General features: G+C 44.5%; 1 protein-coding gene and 1 pseudogene across 3 annotated transcripts in view; both read right to left on the bottom strand.

Annotated features, from left to right (window-relative positions):
• Nucleotides 1-11,645, bottom strand: part of M1ap (meiosis 1 associated protein) — a 90,516-nt gene extending 78,871 nt beyond the window's left edge. The window contains exons 1-2 of one of the 3 annotated variants that reach the window (XM_015987842.3): nt 11,510-11,645; nt 2,419-2,721 (exon numbers count right to left, since the gene is read on the bottom strand). In XM_015987842.3, the coding sequence (XP_015843328.3) occupies nt 2,419-2,658 (240 nt within the window). In that variant the 5' untranslated portion in view covers nt 2,659-2,721; nt 11,510-11,645. The other 2 variants (XM_076566991.1, XM_076566990.1) reach the window with 2 other exon arrangements.
• Nucleotides 5,890-10,237, bottom strand: LOC102912947 (small ribosomal subunit protein uS19-like; annotated as a pseudogene).
• Nucleotides 11,646-20,630: the final 8,985 nt, after the last annotated feature.

Here is a 20,630-nt window from a genome sequence, read left to right as displayed (position 1 = left end):
AGGGAGATCTGGCCTGTAGGGCCCTGCCCCCCCCCCCCCCCCCCCCCCCGTTTTGGGTAACTGTTGCCTTGCTTGCTGACCTTGACCTTGATATCCCCCCTATGCTAATTCCCTGCCAGGTTCCACCCTCTTGAATGCTTAAGGGAAGTTCCTTGTCTGTGTATCCTGAATAATGGGCGTTAACAGCTTAGATGCAAGATTGTAAAACATCAGTAGCGAACTTCTGCCCTCCAGGGTCCTCCCATTGTGCTGTAAGCCTGTATTTAAGACCTCCTACCCCCTTCAAGAAATGACATTCGACATTTAAAATTTAATATATATATATGTATATATATATAATTGAATGAATACTGTGAATGTAATCTATGAATACCACAAATGTGATTAATATCATGAGTGTAATTAATGAATATCATGAGTGTAATTTAAAAAATAAATAAATAAATAAATAAATAAATAAATAAATAAATAAATAAAAGGGAGATCTGGAACTAGAGGAAAGATTTGGGAAAGGAGGTAGTTAAGTTTAATTGGCACATTCACCAGGCCTTCCCAAATGGGTAGTCTGGACACTTAAGTCTGTTCTTAGAGAGTACAGAGGTGTCTCTGATAAGGTACTATCCTCCGTCTGGGGATGGTCCTGGCTGGATGCTGCCAATGATGATAATTACAGGGAGCCTTCAACTGAGGTTCTGGCTGTGCATAGCTTCAGTGCAGAAGGTTATCTAAACAGTCCTAGAAGTGGTTAGGTAAGAAGTTAGGGGTCTATAAAGTTAGTAAGGCTGTAAGAAAAGAGAGTCCAAACTAAATTGTGTAAAGCTATTACTTAAGGTCCACCTGACCTAGGTGGTGTCTCCTTGTGGAATTTACTTTAAATCAGGAGACTAGCATGTGGTGGTCTGGACTGTTATTTCTGTTAGTCCTTGAATGTGGCTAAGGGAGATATCTGATTCCAGTGCTGAAAGGGGAGAAACGGATGTGCTGGGGGAAAGGAACCCTTTCCTGAGGCTGTTCTCCAAATACCTTGAATGTGTATGTCCAGAGAGTAATCAGTCCACACTATTAGCACTTCTTAGGGAAAAATCAACTGGAAAACTATGAAGGCACACATGATTTTCATAACAGAAGACAGATGATATATAACAAGCCAAATAACACCAAAAGCTCCCTGGGATTTGGCTTCCTCTGAAGGAATTCCTTGATCCCTTCAGGTAGTGGCTCTGCCATAACCAGCTGAGTTCTTAAATTCCTGCGGCCTGTAGCACTAAGAGTGTCATCAGACAGCATCTTCGGCCTGGAGGAAAGCTTCCCCCATCTCGCTGTAACTGTGTTCTAATGTACCCACTGATGTATTTTAAACTTGCCTTGATTTATGAATTTCTTTGTCCTATAAAACTTCATAAACCTGCCTCCATGGACTTGGGGTAACCTACACCTGTGTTTCCTTACCGTGGTCATTCAAAATGATTCCAGAATAAACTATCGCATTCCCTTTAAGAAAGATGAGAGCTATAGTTTTTTGCATTGACCCCTCCAAGTTACTTTTGGTCATGAAGTTTTATCACAGCAATAGAAAGCAAACTCAAACAAATGTGTATTATTTTCATCCTTTATAGTACCCAAAGAGATATTATATTTCCACTTCCAATGAGGAGAATGAGACATTAATTAAAAAAAATGAGTGGACTCTAATTTAATTTTCCACACATAATCAGCAACAAGTCTGTGAAATTCCTTCTTTTGGTTTTTTTTTTTTTCTTTTTTTTGTTTTTCGAGACAGAGTTTCTCTGTGTAGTTTTGGTGCTTGTTCTGGATCTTGCTCTGTATACCAGGCTGGCCTTGAACTCACAGAGATCTGCCTCCCAAGTACTGGGATTAAAGGCATGTGCCACTGCCACCCGGCCATCTTTTGGTTATCTTAAAGACATAATATCTGGCCGGGCGGTGGTGGCGCACGCCTTTAATCCCAGCACTCAGGAGGCACAGCCAGGTGGATCTTTGTGCGTTCGAGGCCAGCCTGGTCTACAGAGCGAGATCCAGGAAAGGCACACAGATAAAATAGTTTCTGTTTTGCGTTAGGATTTTCTGAGCAAAGAAAATTAGGGCCTTGAGTTTTACCCCAGGACAAGTTGGGAGAAACTTCTTTAAGTGTTCACATTTCAAAGAACTGCAAATGCTAAGGGTTCTCCTCTCTCCAGGAGAAGGATGGTGTGCAGCCTGTTTCAACCCCCAAATCAACAACTCCGAGACTTTCCTCTTGCAGCACACACCCCCATATACACAGGATGACTTCTGGTTCACGTGGGCCAAGTGGATACGAGGAACCAATGTGGTTTTTACTGTAAGTAGTAACAACTGTGAGCTCTGCTGTGGAAAGCTCACTTGCTTTCGGGATGCCGTGAGTGCAGACAGACTTACCACAAATGGGAGGATACACTCGTGTTGGTTTTGTACTGTGTACAAGCTGAACAGAGACATGCGGCTGGGGCCCATCAAACTGCAGGCTATGGAGAAAAAGTTCTGTAAGGCCTCACAGAGGTTGGGGCAGATGTTGGCCCAGGAAGGTACAGCAATATGCACAATGAGAAGCCTTGGAGGCTGATGACTTATCTTCATGGTAGGAGAGGTCCCTCTGTTAGTGGTTCTCCTTCGATTCATGGCAGCCAAAAACCAGTGTGGAACTGTAGCCACCACTTGAATAACGGATATTTTTTTCTAAACCTGAAGGAAAAGAAAAAGAAATGGCTGGCTTTCATAAAACTGGATTAGGTACTTGAAGCAAAGGATATAAATCGAGGGGATAAATCCGAAAAGGATTCAGTCTGGGTACTAAATCAAACTTGTCAAGGTCATCCCATATTAATGGCACCCAAGGGATCTAGATGTTTTAGTGTAAGTATAAGAATGCTTACAGATGCTAAGTGAAAGTACTAAAGACTAAAGGGGTTACACAAAAGTCAAACGTCAGGTTTGTTTTTGGTTTTTCTACAGGGTCTTGTGTTTCCTAAGTTAGCCTGGAGTTCATATGTAGCTGAGGATGATCTTGAACTCCTGATCTTTCTGCTTCCACCTCCCAAGTGCAGGGATTATAGACAAACATCACTGTGCCTCAAATCAAGCTTTGTGTAGGCTATTTGCCCTCCTAAGTTTTGTTGTTGCTTATTATGCTGTATTGTAACTTGTTTCTGTGTCTGTTTCCAACCATATTGTAAGGTTTCCCACAGTGCAGGTGTGGGATACCTCCATGGGAGCTGTGGGTCAGGTATGCTCCCAGAACAGTAAAGGTTCTTGCTGTTTTTCTTGGTTCCCCATTATAACTAACTGATAAGCTCCTATTGCTGAAGGCACCACCCACCTAGGATAAAAGCTACAGAGAAATCAAGTTGGAACCGAGCCAGAAGTTTCCTCCTTGAGGGCTACCTCTCCCAGTGCTGGAAGGTGCTACAAAGACTGCTGGGGGCAAGAGGAACCAACAGTTTTACCCAGCTGTGAACCCTAGGAACTATGGTACTAACCTTCCTGGCAAGATGTGCCCCTTGATGCGATAGTGGCATGACTGTTATGGGGCAGGAGTAACCAACCACTTCCCAATTAGATTTCAAGCTGGCTCTATAAGAGGAAACCCTACTTCTGTAAACCTGGTCCAAAGCACATGAGTGTAGAGTTCATGGGCCCTAGTGGAGGAATCTAACACTGCTGCTTAGCTAAACTGACATACTATTAAACCACCTTCTAAATACTTATGTTTATACCCACAGACGAAGGAGACTATCAGCTTTGGAATGAAGCCACTCCTGGCAGTGAACAGAGAAGACCTTGCACAAGATGCTGAGAATAAAGGATGGATGATCAAAGGCTCAGCCCTAAATAAGACAGCTACACCATCCGTTTAAGTCTCAGAGGACACTTTGGAAGAGGAGTCAGAAAGATGGAAGAGATGGAAGATATGGAGAAGGGCTGAAAAATGCCATCCTCTAACTGCAACATGGCCGTAACAATCATAAAAACCAAAGCAGCTGTGCCTGCTAACCCTCCTAACAGTCAGCTATGGAAGAGGGAGGGGCCCATAGGGTCCTACCATTTATTACTGATCTGTCTGCAGCTAACAGATTCTGGAAGATGGGGAGGTATAGGTAGTATCCAGTTATATATGACACTAAACAGAACAAAAACTAGTAAACATGGGAAAGAGATTTTTAAGGAAGAAGGGGGGCTGGCAAGGGTGGGAGGGGAATAAGAGAAGATGATAGGGTGGAGAGCAACCAGAATGAATTATCTACATGTATAAAATTGTCAAAGAACAAATTTCGTTAATAAAAAACAGACAAGTAACATTATTTTTACTCATGAACTTAGATGTAAAAGTCCCAAACAAGACAAGAATATTAAAGCTAGGAACACGTGAAAAGAATAATGCAACGTGGACTGGAGAGATGGCTCAGCAGTTGGCGCCCTTGCTGCTCATCCAGAGGACCCAGGTTCAATTTCCAGCACCCATGTGGCAGCTCACCATTATGTGTGACACCAGTCCCAGGGGATCTGTCATCCTCTTTAGGGCTTTTCAAGCACCAGATACTCAAGTAGTGCATAGACACACATGCGGGCATAACATTCATACGTATAAAAATAACATAACCAAATTGGGTTTGTCTCAGAAGCACAATGTCAGCTAGGAATGGTGGCTCACACACACCTCTAACTCAGCATTTAGGAGGCTGGAGCAGGAGAACTGCTTACAGCTTGAGGCCAGCCAGAATAAGGAAAACTAGTCTTGAAAGAAACCAAAGAACCTAAGTTTAATAAAACACCAGAATCATAATAATCTACCATATTGGAAGATTAAATGAGAAAATTATATGATCCTCTATAGATATGCAAAAACTGTTTGTTAAAATCCAATGTCCATACATGACAAAGTCCCTTAGTAACTTGGAATAGAATAATCTGATTAAAATATGTGAGTAAAAACTTAGGCTCATGCCTATAATCCTACTAGGTGTGAAGCTGAGGCTGGAAGATTGAGGCTAGCCTGGGCTATATTGTGAGGTTTAGGCCAGACTAATCTAACATTGACTCAATCTCAAAAAAAGTGTAGAGTAGCCTAGGCCTGATGGCATACACCTGTAATCATGAGGCAGAGGCAGGTGGATGATGTGTTTGGGACCAGCTTGGGATTTGCAGTGGGTTCTGTTAGCCTTCTGATACAGAATGAGACCTTGCATAATAAAAACCACCATCATCAAAACAAAAACCCTGGAGCAAACCCATTCTATATTTTTAGATGGAGGATTGAACCTAGGTCCCCCCCACAGTAACTATGATATCTTCTACCACTAAGCCACACCCCCAGCCACAAACTCATTCTTTTGTATGTATATGTACACACATGTTTTTGTATGTATGAAGGCCAGAAGATGATCTCTGGAGTCATTCCTCAGGATTCACCCAATTGTTATTTGTAACAGGGCCTCATATTGGGAACTTGGGCTTGCTGATTAAGCTGGCCATCGAACTCCAAAAATTCATCTTTCTGCCTTCACAGTGCTGGGATTCCAAGTGCATGCAATCATGTGTGGCTTTTTATGTGGGTACTGAGGATCCCAATTCAGGCGTAGCAAGCAGTTTCATTAAAGTATCTCTTTGGTCACACAATCATTCTTTTTTTTTAAGGTTTATTTTTATTTTATGTGCACTGGTGTTTTGCTTACATATGTAAGGGTGCCAGACATCCTGGAACTGGAGTCACAGACAGTTGTGAACATTCTGTGTGGATGCTGGGAATTGAACCCTAGTCCTCTGGAAGAGCAGTCAGTGCTCTGAACCGCTGAGCCATCTCCAGCACCACAATTACCCCCCCACACACACCTCCAAGGGACTAAACATGAGTCTTCATTGGCCACAGCTACTTGAGGGGGATGAAGTGGGAGGAGGGCATGGCTCCGATACCAGGCCAGCCTTCACAGGCTTGTAGGTGATAGAGAATTCGCCCAGGTAGTGGCCGATCATCTCTGGTTTGATTTCCACCTGGCTGAAGGTCTTGCCATTCATTGTACACGCCTACCGTGCTGCCTACCATCTTGGGCAGAATGATCATGTCCCTCAAGTGGGTCTTCACTATCTTGGGCTTCTTCATGGGTGGCGCTTCCTTCTTGGCCTCTCTCAGGCGCTTGAATAATGGGTGCGGCTTCCACCGCAGGTTCAGGCGCCGCCTCTGTGGGGCGCTGGCTGTATAAATACATCAGGTGCTCACAGACAATAGGAAGTGTCCAGCAGCTGGTCCAGGTCCACGCTGCAGTAGGTGAACTTGCAGAAGATCTACATCTTCTTCTGCTTTACTTTAGCCGTCTTGGCGGCTGCTAGGGAAAGGAAGCGTGGGCTGCGTCCGTGCAGGTCAACGATCATTCTTAATAGTAGTGTGTTGACAGTTTTCTCCATAAGATGAAGAGCTTGCTACCATCAACTGAACCATTTCACTAACTCTGGCTTAAAAGCACTCTTGGAACTGGAAATCCAAATCAATGCCTAATGTATTTACCAAGAAAGCAACAACAGTATTTAATCTTTTAACTGTACTTTTTTTTTTTTTTTTTTTTTTTGGTTTTTCGAGACAGGGTTTCTCTGCATAGCTTTGCGCCTTTCCTGGAGCTCACTTGGTAGCCCAGGCTGGCCTCGAACTCACAGAGATCCGCCTGGCTCTGCCTCCCGAGTGCTGGGATTAAAGGCGTGCGCCACCACCGCCCGGCTTAACTGTACTTTTAAAGGAGTACATGGCTTAGTAGCCTGAAGCAGGAGGATTATCACAAGATCAAGGTCACTCTGTCTCAGAAACAAACAAAATAAACAAAAATGAACAAATGAACTGGTGTACAAGGCCAGCTTCTAAATGGAATATTCTGTTTGAGGGTGACATATATTGATATAGAAAAAATGGGCACACAGAAGGCTTATTCACCACACTTACATGCCTATTTTCCTTCATATATATAAAAAACATTGTTTTATTCTATCTCTCTATCTGAGACAAGTCCTATCTATCTATCTATCTATCTATCTATCTATCATCTATCTGAGACAAGGTCTCACTTTGTAGTCCAGGCTAGCCTGGAATTCTAATGTAGTCCAGGTTGACGTTACACTCATTGTTTGTCCCACCTCAGTGTCCCAAATGTTGGGATCACAGAGGTGAGCCACCATGTCCAGCTTGAAAACATCATTTTAGATGCAGGCAGCGTGCACTTCACACAGGTTCATTTCATGCCAATTTCAGCTACTCCAGGGCTGGTAATTAGCACTAGTGCATCAGAACAATTCAGATTTCAGGTTGCTGTGGAAACTAATGAAGCAATTACATAAACCATTATGGAAATAACATGTATATCAATCATGACTATCAGTAAGCAATTATATAACTCCTTTAAAAGTCCCTCAGTGAATGGTCACTGCAGAGTCCAGGCAGCAAAGTAAGTGTGTTGCTTCCTTTTCTCTTTGTGACTAGTCTATGTGGTATTTTATAGGAAATTGGTTATGACAAAAAGGATGCAGATATTCTAGAGGAAAGTACCTCTAGCAAAAACAGAATCATTAAAGGAACTCTCAGGCAAATGTTTAAACAGATCCCAACTTAGGAGTCTAACAATTTTCTGAGGTGTAGGAAGAAAGTGTGGTCTATCATAATTTATCTTTGAGAAGAATGAAAGCACGTGGCATTGTTCAAACCACTGAGGTTTTGCTTAAAAACAATTTTGTTTGTTGTTATTTTTTAGACAGATCCCACTTTATAGCCCAGGTTGGCGTTGAACCCTTGTCCTCCTGATACCTTTGAAGTGCTGAGATTACAGGAATATGTCATCATACCCACTGCCCAGAAGCTATTCCTCCCCTTTTAAATACAAACAAAACATTTCCAGTGTTATTACAGCATGTGAAATATGAACTCTACATTCTCCTACATACTTTCACAGGAAGAGAGCCTTCTGTGTTTCCCCACTGATTAGGACAGCCTCATGTTTCAGGTTGTACAGTTATTTTATTTTAGGTCAGTGGGAAATAATGCTAATAAAAATTTTGTATATCTTCTCACACATCTATCTTGCTTTGTATTAGGAAATGGATTGTGATTATTTCATTGCAAGTAAAATATTACAAAATATTTACAGGAAAGTATGACAAATAAACACAAAGTCCAGATTAAATAAGGTGGGGGAGATGACTCATAGGCAAACTGCTCGCTGAACAAGCCTGACAACTTGGGATGTGAATCCCCAAAACCCACCTAAAGCCAGACATAGCACACTAGCCTACTTCTACCTTAACATAGGAAGCAGAGGTGGGGGAAGTCCCAGAAGCCATTGTGCTAGCTTGACTGGCATATGTACTATGAACAACCAAAAGAAACCCTGTTTCACACATGATGAAAAGAAAGAACCAACATCCGAAGTTGTTCTCTGACCTTTACACTCAAGTGGTGTGATTGCACACAAATGAACACGTGTGTGTGTGTGTGTGTGTGTGTGTGTATACACATATCATAGACATAAACACACACCATACACACAAAGAAAAGAAAATACAAAGATGAAGTAAACTTTTTTTTTTCTCAGAAATCTTTAGTGCTCATAGCATACAAGAGCAGCTTAAGTTTCTTCTGATTACAAATTTTCAAGGAGATGGAGAACAGACTGAGATGGAAATGATGGTGTGAAAGGGAATGGGTGCTAGCAGTGATGCTAACCAGTCTATTCTGAAAGAGATACCATCTCTGCAGCAAGTTCTAAGAGTAAGCATTAAGATATTCCTTGCACTGAAATCAGACGATGCCCTGACAGTATGTGGTAGTTTGAATGTAATTGGCCCCCATATTCTCATAGGGAGTGGCACTATAGGAGGCATGGCTTTGTTGGAGTAGGTGTGACCTTGTTGGAGGATTTGTGTTACTGTGGGTTGGGCTTTGAGGTTTCCTACGCTCAGGATACTTCCCAGTGTGTTAGTTGACTTCCTGTTGCCTGTAAGATGTAGAACTCTCAGCTCCAGCACCACATCTGCCTGCATGCTGCCATGCTTCCCATCACGATGACAATGGACTGAAGTGTAAGCCAGCCACCCCTTCCTTTGTAAGAGTTGCTGTGGTCATGGTGTCTCTTCATATCAATGAGAACCCTAACTGAGACACCATAGAAATATCTCTTTCCGCCAGGCGGTGGTGGCGCACACCTTTAATCCCAGCACTCGGGAGGCAGAGGCAGGTGGATCTCTGTGAGTTCAAGGCCAGCCTGGGCTACAGAGTGAGTTCCAGGAAAGGCACAATGTTACACAGAGAAACCCTGTCTTGAAAAACCAATAAAAAGGAAAAGAACTGACCTTTACAGTTCTTTACTGTAAGAAAAGTACTTTCCCCTAAGTACTAAAATCCTCATGTACCATGAACCCCTGTGGTTGCAGTCATTTTGAGACCTCACAGTAACCTGCAATTGAGAGGCTATTCTTTAAATGAAGTGACTCTCTTCAAACATTATCAAAGAGCTCATCTAAAGTGTTTGGACATGCCGGGCGGTGGTGGCGCACGCCTTTAATCCCAGCACTCGGGAGGCAGAGCCAGGCGGATCTCTGTGAGTTCGAGGCCAGCCTGGGCTACCAAGTGAGCTCCAGGAAAGGCGCAAAGCTACGCAGAGAAACCCTGTCTCGAAAAACCAAAAAAAAAAAAAATAAATAAAGTGTTTGGACATACTACCTAACAGGAACGACTTTATTTTTTGACCTCACGAATTTTATTAAGAACGCTCACTAAATGTTTGTTTGTTTTTGTTTTTTTCTCTGTAATGTGGTTAAACCTGGAACTGGGCCTTGAACCACCCTAAACCGAGTTACTTTAGTACTAAAATCCCTTCAACAATGCTTGGAACAGAATCCAAAACTCTTCATCCTGGCCTCAATTTTTTGCCTGTGTGTTTTCTTGGATCTCCATCCTTGGGCCAGGCTCAGCTCTTTCGGATCTCCCAGGCTTCTTGCATCATGAACACATTCAGATTCCAGCTGGGCTCTTTGAGACCTCCCTTTCCTAGCATTCTCTCACAGTAGATTAGGGCCCTTTGCATGCGCTCCTTAAAGTACTTGTGCTGTGCATTTATACCTCTTAGGACACTTGACTGCAGTAAGTGATCCATCTGCTCTCCCTCGAGCAGAGCGCCATTAAAATTTCCCCGTGTGTGTGTGTGTGTGTGTGTGTGTGTGTGTGTGTGTGTGTGTGTGTTGTGGGGAGGGTGTCACCAGCACGTGCAAGGCCCTGGATTCCCTCTAGTACCACAAATCAAATCAAACCAAACCAAACGATACTTCTTTGGGGTCCAAAGAACTTCTGCCTTCATGGACCCTATCCTCCATTTAAAAAAAAATAATAATAAATTAATAGATTTCCAAGAGTCTTAAAGACGTCAAGGTTGGGGTTGGGGATTTAGCTCAGTGGTAGAGCGCTTGCCTAGCAAGCGCAAGGCCCTCAGCTCCAAAAAAAGACGTCAAGTATTCCCTTGGAGAGGGGAGACAAAAAACAAAGTTTCTTTGACCTTCAGAGTGCATTGTTTCTTTCTTACTGAAGAAGTGAGACCAGGCTCAGCGATTCACGTTGGGGGGGGGGGGGGGCGACACCACGACAATAGACGGGGGGGGGGGGGAGGGAGGGAGGGAGACTTAAGCCTCCCTCCTGTAGTCAATTACGGGGCTCTGAAGCATTGCCTTTATGGGTCACCCGCTGGTCCTGCCGCCCTCACGGACCCAGCAGACGGCGACATGGCTCTCAGCGCTGCGCCCTCACACCTTCCCGGGGCTGACCCAAGTGTGTCCCCTAAAGCCGCCTCTGAGGCGCGGTCCTGACCCCCAAGCCCTTGGGTCTTTTCCCTTGCCGGGAGGCCTGAGGACCAAGCATCATCATCCGCCAGCCAGGCTGCCTGCTCACCCCAGGCACGCCCTCTCCAGTGAACACCTCAGATGCCCCGGGAGAACTCTCTCAGGCACCACCCCACCCCTCAGACACAGTCCCTCAGGGGTCCCCTCAGGCATCGCCCTCTCAGGACCTTACCTCAGGCTCCGCTCCCTCAAGAGTCCACCTCAGATGCCCTCCCCCCCCGGACAACCGCCCTCCCCCCACCTGCTTCTCCCCTCCCCATCAAAGAAAGCGCAGCTCTAGCACCCTAGAGTTCTAGCTACAACCTCCAGGGTCCACGGGACGTCAGTCACTCACTCCGTCAACTATTCTAGTTAATTAGCGGCTTCAGACACTCAGGTGACGCCTCCCTTAGACGTTCCCCTCACGTTCCTTCGGGTGTCTCTCTCGGGGCAACCCGTCGGACCCCAGTTCAGGCAACTCCCTCAGGCGAGTCTTTCCTCAGACACCCGCTGAAGGGAGCCCCCTTTTGGGCACCGTCCTCTGGAGTCGCTCTTTAGGTAGCACTCTCTGTCCCACCCCCCCTCCCATCTCAGGTACCCCTCCCTACTCAGCTGTTCCCTTAGAAACACTCACCTCAAGTTCAGGCTCCTCCCCTGCAGGAAACTCCTCCTCACAGTCAACTTCCTCTGAGGCTTCGCCCTTAGGCACCGCCTCCTCCACGCTGCGCCCCCCGGGTCTCTCCCCTCAGGGGCTCCTCCCTCTACGCTCCTCCCCCATAGGGACCTCCCACTGTAGGACCTCCCCCTCCCTGGTACTCCTCCCCTATAGGGACCTCCCCCTGTAGGACCACCCCCTCCCTGGTGCCCCTCCCCTATAGGGACCTCCCCCTGTAGGACCTCCCCCTCCCTGGTGCCCCTCCCTCTAAGCTCCTCCCCTATAGGGACCTCCCCCTGTAGGACCTCCCCCTCCCTGGTGCCCCTCCCTCTAAGCTCCTCCCCTATAGGGACCTCCCCCTGTAGGACCTCCCCCTCCCTGGTGCCCCTCCCTCTAAGCTCCTCCCCTATAGGGACCTCCCCCTGTAGGACCTCCCCCTCCCTCTAAGCTCCTCCCCTATAGGGACCTCCCACTGTAGGACCTCCTCCTCCCTCTAAGCTCCTCCCCTATAGGGACCTCCCCCTGTAGGACCTCCCCCTCCCTGGTGCTCCTCCCTCTGAGGCTCCTCCCACTGAGGCTCCGTTCTTCTGAGGCCTCTACCCCTCAGGCTCCTCCAGTTCAGAGACCCCTCACACACTCCCTGGTGCCTGGACGTGAGCCCTCAGACCATCTCACTGCAGGTGGTGTTGTCCCCCTCCCCCCCAGCCCTTGACTTCCTGGGTCACTCAGCTTCATTCACGCCCGATGCTGTTGCTCAAGTTGCAAAACGTCCTGAGACTAGTCCTCTATGGTCCACGGGCAGTGGCAGATTTCAGAAAACCTGCGTGAAGTTGGACAACTTTCCCTTTGTTATGCCCTCCCTATTAAACACAGGCACGACCCTCTACTGTGGGCTTGCCTTTACCCTTTCGTGCCCACAGCTTTATTCAGTAAGCCCTGATGGTGAGCACACTGTAGAATACTATGCCTGGGGTGTGGAAGAACGCAAACCATGGCCATCGGACCCTCTCGTGAAAGAAAGTTAGTTACTTTTTCTTCTCTTTTCTCTTTTCTTTTTTGATAGTGGCTCTGCCGTTCTTTGGTCTTAGCTGGGATAACAGGTACACGGCATTTCTCAACCTGTCTTAACTTGGATTGTAGACATACTGGAATTATTTTTACTTCTCTTCACCTTTATGTATGTGTCTATATTTATGAAATAGTTAAGGAAATACTATTAAACAGATATTCGAGCTGGGAGGCTGAAGTAGGAAGACTTTAATGAGTTAAACGTGACAGAGTCTGTCTATAAAAGTTCTCCTTTGTTTTTGTTTTAAGAAAGACTTTTTTTTTTTCTGGAGCTGAGGACCGAACCCAGGGCCTTGCACTTGCTAGGCAAGCGCTCTACCACTGAGCTAAATCCCCAACCCCAGAAAGACTTTTTTAGTTTTATGTATATGAGTGTTTTACCATATCTGTGCACTGTGTGTGTGCAGTGCCTGAGGAGGCCAGAAGAGGGCGTTGGATCCTCTGCACCTAGAGTTACAGATTTTTGTTTTGTGTACAGCCACAATACCGGTGCTGTGAAGAGACCCAGGGCCTCTGTAACAAGTGCTCTTCACTGCTGAGCCAACTCTCCAGCTCCTTTTGCTTTTGGAGATTGGGTCTCTCCATGCACTCCAGACTGGCCTTGAACTCACACTGCCAGGCAACCCTCCTGCCTCAACCTTCCTGAATGTTCTGATTACAAGTGTGAGCTACACTGCCTTAAAACATCAATTCCCTTTCTTTTTCCTCCTCTCTTCCCCTCCCTCCCTCCCTCTCTCTATCCTTTCTCTCCTTTCTTCTCCCTTTCTGTTCCTCCCTCCTCCCCTTCTCTCCTACTCTCCTCATTTTTTCCCTCAAGCTCTCTTCCATTGGCTATATCCCCATCCCCTAACTTGAGCCTTTAAGCTTTTAGAAATCAATTTTATGGGAATTCTCAAAGGCGACAGAAATGTACATGAAATCATCAATGACAACACAAACTAGAGTAAAAAATAATCAAAATAGAGCAAATAGCTTTAAAAAATCACAATATATTACCTGGCAGTTGTGGCACATGCCTTTAATTCTAGCACTTGGGAGGCAGAGGCAGCTGGATCTCTGAGTTTGAGGCCAACCTGGTTTACAGAGTGAGTTCCGTCCAGGACAGCCAGGCTACACAGAGAAACTCTGTCTTGAAAAAACCAAACAAAACCCAACCCAACCAAACCAAACCAAAACCAAAACAAACAAACAAATAATCAAAACAAAACTGCCACCAAAACCCAATGTTCAGTTATAGAATACGATATAGATCTTAAAAATCTGGATTTTTAGGGATTTTTCAGTGGGATGTGTTAACTTGATATTTATCAAGGCGATGTGAAAATAGAAGGAAGTGGAGAGCAATCTCTACATGAGCAGAATTGTTCTTTAATCAGAACAACTGATTCCACATCGTGTCAACCAATCCTGATCTAACATGATGGGAAATGCTTTTGGATCTGGAATTTGATTTCAACTGATCTGCAGACTAATAGCCTCTAACTATACCATGGCGATGTAAGACTCTCAGTTAGAAACAAAATACTATCTGTGGCCCAGCGAAGGTCCATCAGATTACTTTTAGGGATTTTTTTGACCCTCAAGTCCCATGAGGGTCATATACTATGGAACAGATGACTGCTATGTATGCAGTGGGCTTGAATGACTCCCCATATTTTGTGTGTGTACATATATATATATATAATATACATTATATACAATTAATATATATATGTTACATGAACATATGTAACTGTAAAGGTCTAAAGTTTGCACTAAGAAGTATGAACTTAATTTATGTAGTATTAGGGATTGCTCATAATTTTGATAAAAATGATACTGCAGAAATATGGATTCACAGTAGATGGAAAAGATTTGAAACTCTAAATAGCTCAACCCAATAGAACCTTCTTTGACAACAGAAATGCTCTACATCTTGAGTGTTTAACACTATAACTCTAAATGAGAGCAATTCCAAATAGCAGTATTACTAAATGACATCAGGACAAAGGCAGAAATTGATAAGTTGTGCATTTATTCATCCATTCAAAAATAGGGATGTTTACTCTATGCAGGTACTGGGCTAGATATGGGAGATATGGGAACAAAAAACTGTAACTCTTACTACAAAGTTTATATGCTAACGGAAGGAGTCACCCAGTGAATGAACAGGTGAAAACATGGTATATGAGATGTTGTCAAGAAAGGACTGAGGAGTGAATTGTAAGGCAAAGGAGTGGAAATTCAGTATTAATTCTTAAAAACAAACAAACAAAAAACAAAAAAAGAGCAGACAAAACTACGTAAAGTGCCCTATAATCTGAGAAGGAATACGCGGTGTGAACATTTTTGTGAGGAAGTAAGGGTCAAGATATTGATGATACAGAATGGGCTGGCAAAGCTGTGGTGGTTTGAATAAGAAGGGCCCCCAGAGGGTCATATATTTGAATGCTTAGTCCCCAGGGAGTGGCACCATTTGAAAGGTTTGGAAGGATGGGGAGGTGTGACTTGTTGGAGGAAGTGTGCCACCAGGGGTGGGCTTTGAGGTTTCAGAAGCCCGTGCCAGGCCCAGGCTCTCTGCTCTCAGCTTCTGCTCCAGTGCCTGCCTGCATGCTGCCATGCTCCCCGCCCCATGACAATGGACTGACCCTCTGAAAACGTAGGCCAGCCCCCAGTTAAACGCTTTCTTTTTATAAGAGCTGCCTTAGTCATGGTGTCTCTCACAGCAGTAGAATAGTGACTAAGACAAAAGCAAAAGCTTATTTTCCCAAATTTTTTCTTACTTGACTGGGCGGTGGTGGCGCACGCCTTTAATCCCAACACTCAGGAAGCAGAGGCAGGTGGATCTCTGTGAGTTCGTGGCTAACCTGGGCTACAAAGTGAGTTCCAGGAAAGGTGCAAAGCTACACAGAGAAACCCTGTCTAGAAAAACCCCAAGGGAAAAAAATTACTTTTGAATAGTAACACCATGAAGTAACGTTCCTTGAAGGAAGCAAATGAGATAAACGTCCAAGGACTGAAGACATAACCCAGACTTCAAAAGATGTAGAGGTTTACATGAGATGATGAGACCTGGGGAGAAAGGAAAAGATTAGCAAAGGAAACTTGAAGAGGAGGTACAGGGTAAGCGGCTAAAAGGGCGAGAGACTCCTGGTGTTGAAGAAGAAATTTCCCCAGCTCTGTGCAAACTCACAGGCATATACTCCAAAATATCAGAAGCATCCACAGTCACAAGCCTAGTAATTATATTTGGAAGTGTTTGTGCAGGTAAAGAATTCATGATGACAGATGGCGTGATTGTAGGTGCTTTTTACTATCTCAACCCTGGGAGAGAGAAATAAACACACCAAGTATTACTATTCAGCTCCTAAATTTACAAAGATCGTTTTTTTCCTTTCTTTTTAAAATTTTTATTAATTTATTTTTACATTATTTTATTTTGTGTGTATGAATGTTTTACCTGCATGCATGTCTGTGCACTACATGCATGCCTGGTGCCTGAGGAAGGGGTGAGCCTCCACGTGGGTGCTAGAAATCGAACCTGGGTCCTTTGCAAGAACAACAAGTGCTCCTAACCACTGAGCCAACTCTCCAACCCTACAAATGTCATTTTTTAGAACTGGCTTGATTGAAGTTTTGATCACAGAAAGAAAACAAGGTTGCTAGAAGAAATCCATGACCGACTACAATTGTCTTCCAACATGAAATGCGCACCTAATAGGAACATGATCAAGATTAGAGAGTTGGTCAGGCTTTGCTCAAGAATTCTTCCCAGAAAGCAAATGCTTATTTACATAGAGACCTCCTTAAAGGACAGAACAGCATATAATTACCTGAAGCAGTCTTCAGCCTGAGTTAATAAAGCAAGTGCTCATTGCTCACAAACATGAGATGCCCTCCCAGACTTCCATTCCACAGGTGACTAAGGGCTGCTTACTCATCATTCCAACTCAGTTGTTAGGCACATTAACACTAACACACCAAAACAGATCAGTGCATTTCTGGATGGCCGGGCACGTTATCCAGTCACTGCTGAGAAGTACTGTTGGTCTGTAAAATACCTACTGTGTGCACACCACAAGTAGAATAAAATCCTGCAATTTTATAAAGGGCAATAGTGATGCTTCCAGCTGGTCTCTGCCTTCAGCTGTTATTCTTGATTTATAATTGTATTAGACACTCTTTGTTGCTGTGATAAGTACCATGACCGAAAGTGACTTACAGAAGAGTCTATTTTGGCTCATGTTTCCAAAGGGAGAGTCTATACTGGTGGGGAAAGCAAGCTGAGAGAGCACCTCTCCAACTGCACCCCGAGAGCAGAGAGGGCAAAGTGGGGTGAGGTTATAAACCCCCAAAGCCCCAGTGACACACTTCCTCCAGCAAGGCAGTCTCCTACAGTTTCAATAACCTCCCTAAACGGTGCCACAGACTGGGGACCAAGTGTTCAAATACGTGGGCCTGTGGGGGACATTTCTTATTCAAACCACCACAATAATTATTTAACTTCTACAAATTCTTAACAATTATTGATAACTAGGTAATGTCACAATTTTGTTGTGAATTATTTGGTTACTCCTTAGCAAATTGATAGATGTTTACATCCATATTATTTGAAACCCAAGTTCTCTCTCTTTAAAAATTATGTATGTGTATGTGTGAGCGAATGCCATAGATATGTGGGAGCAGAGGCCAGAAGATAGTGTGGAATCTCTTGGAGCTGGAGTTACAGGCAGTTGTAAGTGGCTTCACATGGCTGCTGGGAACCGAACTCAGGTCCTTTGAAAGAGTAACAAGTTCTCTTAACCACTGAGCCATCTCTCATGTCCACCAGGTTATTTCTTTTTTTTTTTTTTTTTTTTTTTTTGGTTTTTCGAGACAGGGTTTCTCTGCGTAGCTTTGCGCCTTTCCTGGAGCTCACTTGGTAGCCCAGGCTGGCCTCGAACTCACATAGATCCGCCTGCCTCTGCCTCCCGAGTGCTGGGATTAAAGGCGTGCGCCACCACGCCCGGCTACACCAGGTTATTTCTTAACTAGATCATAGTATATGTTTATTATGGTTCAAGTGGGAATTTTTTTCTTACTCCAATGGTTCACTTTTATTTGTTCTGTGTATTTATTACTAAAAATTAAGATAACAAGAATTTATTGCAAAATTGCCTTTATTACAAATTTCTGTGAATTAGAATATACAAAGATCTATTCCAATTATTACCTTCTAAACCAAACCATCCTCAAATTCTACTGACATTCTTTCAAGTCTTTGTATTTAACCCCAGACTTGAGACTCAGTCTTGCTTCTTTGGGTCAAATTAAAGGCATTCTTGTGCATTCAAACTTCACAAATCTATATCATTTAATGATCTTAAAAAAAAAAAAGCTTTTCACATCTGCTGCAAGGCATTATCAGCAGTAAGGGCAGTGCACACGTTAGCCCTGAACTGACTGTCCTAATTCTGCACTATTTTAGCATTCTCAGCAGGATCCCACCCTTGATACAGGCAGAAAGTGCAGCGGCATCTGAACGGCCCACTTTCTTCATCCCTATCTTCGTTAAGACTTCTTAGTGTCTTTTCAATCCGCATAAATCTTTTCATCCTTGCTACAGGATCTTTCTGCACAGACAGTAGTGTGCGGACTCTTCTCTTGGGAAAGGTACTTTGGACCGCTCTTAAGATTTTTTTTCACGGTTGTTCTCCACCACCCTCATCTTCACTGGGGGGGGGGGGGGCGGCGATGGCGGCGATGGCGGCGGCGACGATGACATACTGGCTGAAAAGAAGGAGACTTCTCGGCCCTGGGGTCGAGCGTCAGCTTTTTCAGGTCCTTTGCTAACATTTCTGACTGTGAGACTGAATCATCACAGGAGTCTTGATCATCGCTGGTCTGAGGAGGTTCTGACTTCAGAACTTGTTGGAACACCTCTGATGGCTCCTCCTTGACGATGAGCAGAAGCCTCTAAAGCTCCAAACAAACTTGCTTCGTCTTGGAAAAGACCGAAACCAAACTCCTCAAGTGGGAATTTTTTTTTTTTTTTTTTTTTTTTTTTTGGTTTTTTCGAGACAGGTAGCTTTGCGCCTTTCCTGGAACTCACTTGGTAGCCCAGGCTGGCCTCGAACTCACAAAGATCCGCCTGCCTCTGCCTCCCGAGTGCAGGGATTAAAGGCGTGCGCCACCACCGCCCGGCGTTCAAGTGGGAATTTTTTAAGTAAGAATTTTTTTTATAGCTTTATTGAGAAAGTAAGTACAGTTAAATCTATAACTATGTGCTATTTAAATAACCCACAACATCGTATCAAGTTAAATGTAATAAAATTGCTGAATTTAAATGTGCTATTTGGTAGCATACAAATTACATACATACTACAACCTATAGTTTTAATTTTTCCTTTTTGCTATTACCAGTCCATTCTCTTTCAATGTGAAGGTGAGGGCTGGTAAAGGGTTAGTAGGCATACTTAAGTGAACAGGAGTTTACAGAGCTAAAAACTGCTGCTGTGTGGGTAAGCCCAAAAGCTCTGCTTCCACGACATCAAATCCCAACAGTTTCCTGATAGAGTAACATGGGAGTGTTAATTTCTCTTTCAGGTCTCCCTCCCAGGATCCCCAGAAGATGAACCGAAACCATGTATGTAAAACACCTGGTAAGTAGAAGTTCCCTCTGGGACAGGAGGATGTTACTTCTTATCTCAAAGTCCTGCCCCAAAACACAGCTACTGCTCCTTAAAAGCTGCTTAGAAATGACGGAGTATTATGTGCAGAGCAGCGCTGAGGGCCACCCTAGGCCTCTTCCATTGGATGCACCTCTGTGGATCGTCCTCTCAAGTCCCCAGTGGTCCCTCTTGATCTGGTCAACCCACTTTCTGGTCACCGTAGTTGACTTTCTGGTCACCTAAGGACTGAGATTTTTAATTTTATTTCCTGTGTGTAGGTGCTTTGCCTGCTTGTATGTCTGTGTCCCCTGTACATGCAGTGCTTGTGGAGGCCGGAAGAGGGGGCATGAGATCCTCTGTACCGAAGTTACACATGTTTGTGAACCACCAAGGGGGCGCTGGGAAGAAAACCCAAGATCCCTGTAAGAGCAACAAGCGCTCTTGCCTGCTGAGCCATCTTTCCAGCCCGGTTTTTCCTAGTGTGGTGGTTAATAATGCCTACATGACAGAATCTAAAATCACCCCGAGACAAACCTCTGGGCATTTCTGTGAGGGAGTTACTAGATTTGGTTGAGGTAGGAAGACCCACGCTAATTATGGATGGCACCATTTCCTGGGATGACATCCGGGAATGGAAAAACAAAAACAAACAAACAAACAAAAACAAAAACAAACAAAAACCCAGGAAGCAGGCTGAGCAACAGCATGCCTCTCTCCTCTCCTTACTGCAGATGCAGTGTGGCCGGCATTCTCGCTTTTTTTTTTGCCACCAAGCGTTTTCCATCTTGGTGGACTATATCCTCCACTGTGAGCCAAAATCAACCCTTTCTTAAGCTGGGTCTCAGCAATGAGAAAAGTAACTAATATACTCATACATATATGTGTGTGTTTCGTATTAATCTATTTATTGTGTGGATGTGTGGGGGCACTAGTCCTATGGCATGCACGTGGACGTCAGAGGACAGCCTGAAGGAGTGGATTCTCGACTTTCCATGTTGTGGGGGCCCTAGTGTGGGGGTGGGGGTGAAATCAAACTCAGACTTCAAGTTTGGCAGCAGGCGCCTTTACCCACCGAGCCATCTTTCCAGCCTTTACCACCGTCTCTTTGGGTGTACAGGGAACAAAGAAATAATGCTGAAAAATTTGGTTCGTGCTCCCATTTACCCACATATTTTTTTCATAGTATTACATATATATTCCTAGTAGTACAGACATGGATATTTGGGGGTTTTGACTCCAGACCTGGGGACGTCTCCATTCGTCTGTGGAAGACACTCACACCTGCACCTGGCTTGGCTCCGCCTCCACCTGGGTTGGGCCTCTCTTCCTCGTCCCTCCTCCACTCAACCTTGATTGGTTATAGGAAGAAACAGGGTCTCCATTGGCTCCTTCATGAGGGGGTG

Source organism: Peromyscus maniculatus, chromosome 3 (assembly GCF_049852395.1).
Source record: "Peromyscus maniculatus bairdii isolate BWxNUB_F1_BW_parent chromosome 3, HU_Pman_BW_mat_3.1, whole genome shotgun sequence".
Taxonomy (NCBI): domain Eukaryota; kingdom Metazoa; phylum Chordata; class Mammalia; order Rodentia; family Cricetidae; genus Peromyscus; species Peromyscus maniculatus.
The sequence above is the reverse complement of the archived record's forward strand: the minus strand, read 5'-3'. Positions and strand labels throughout refer to the sequence as shown.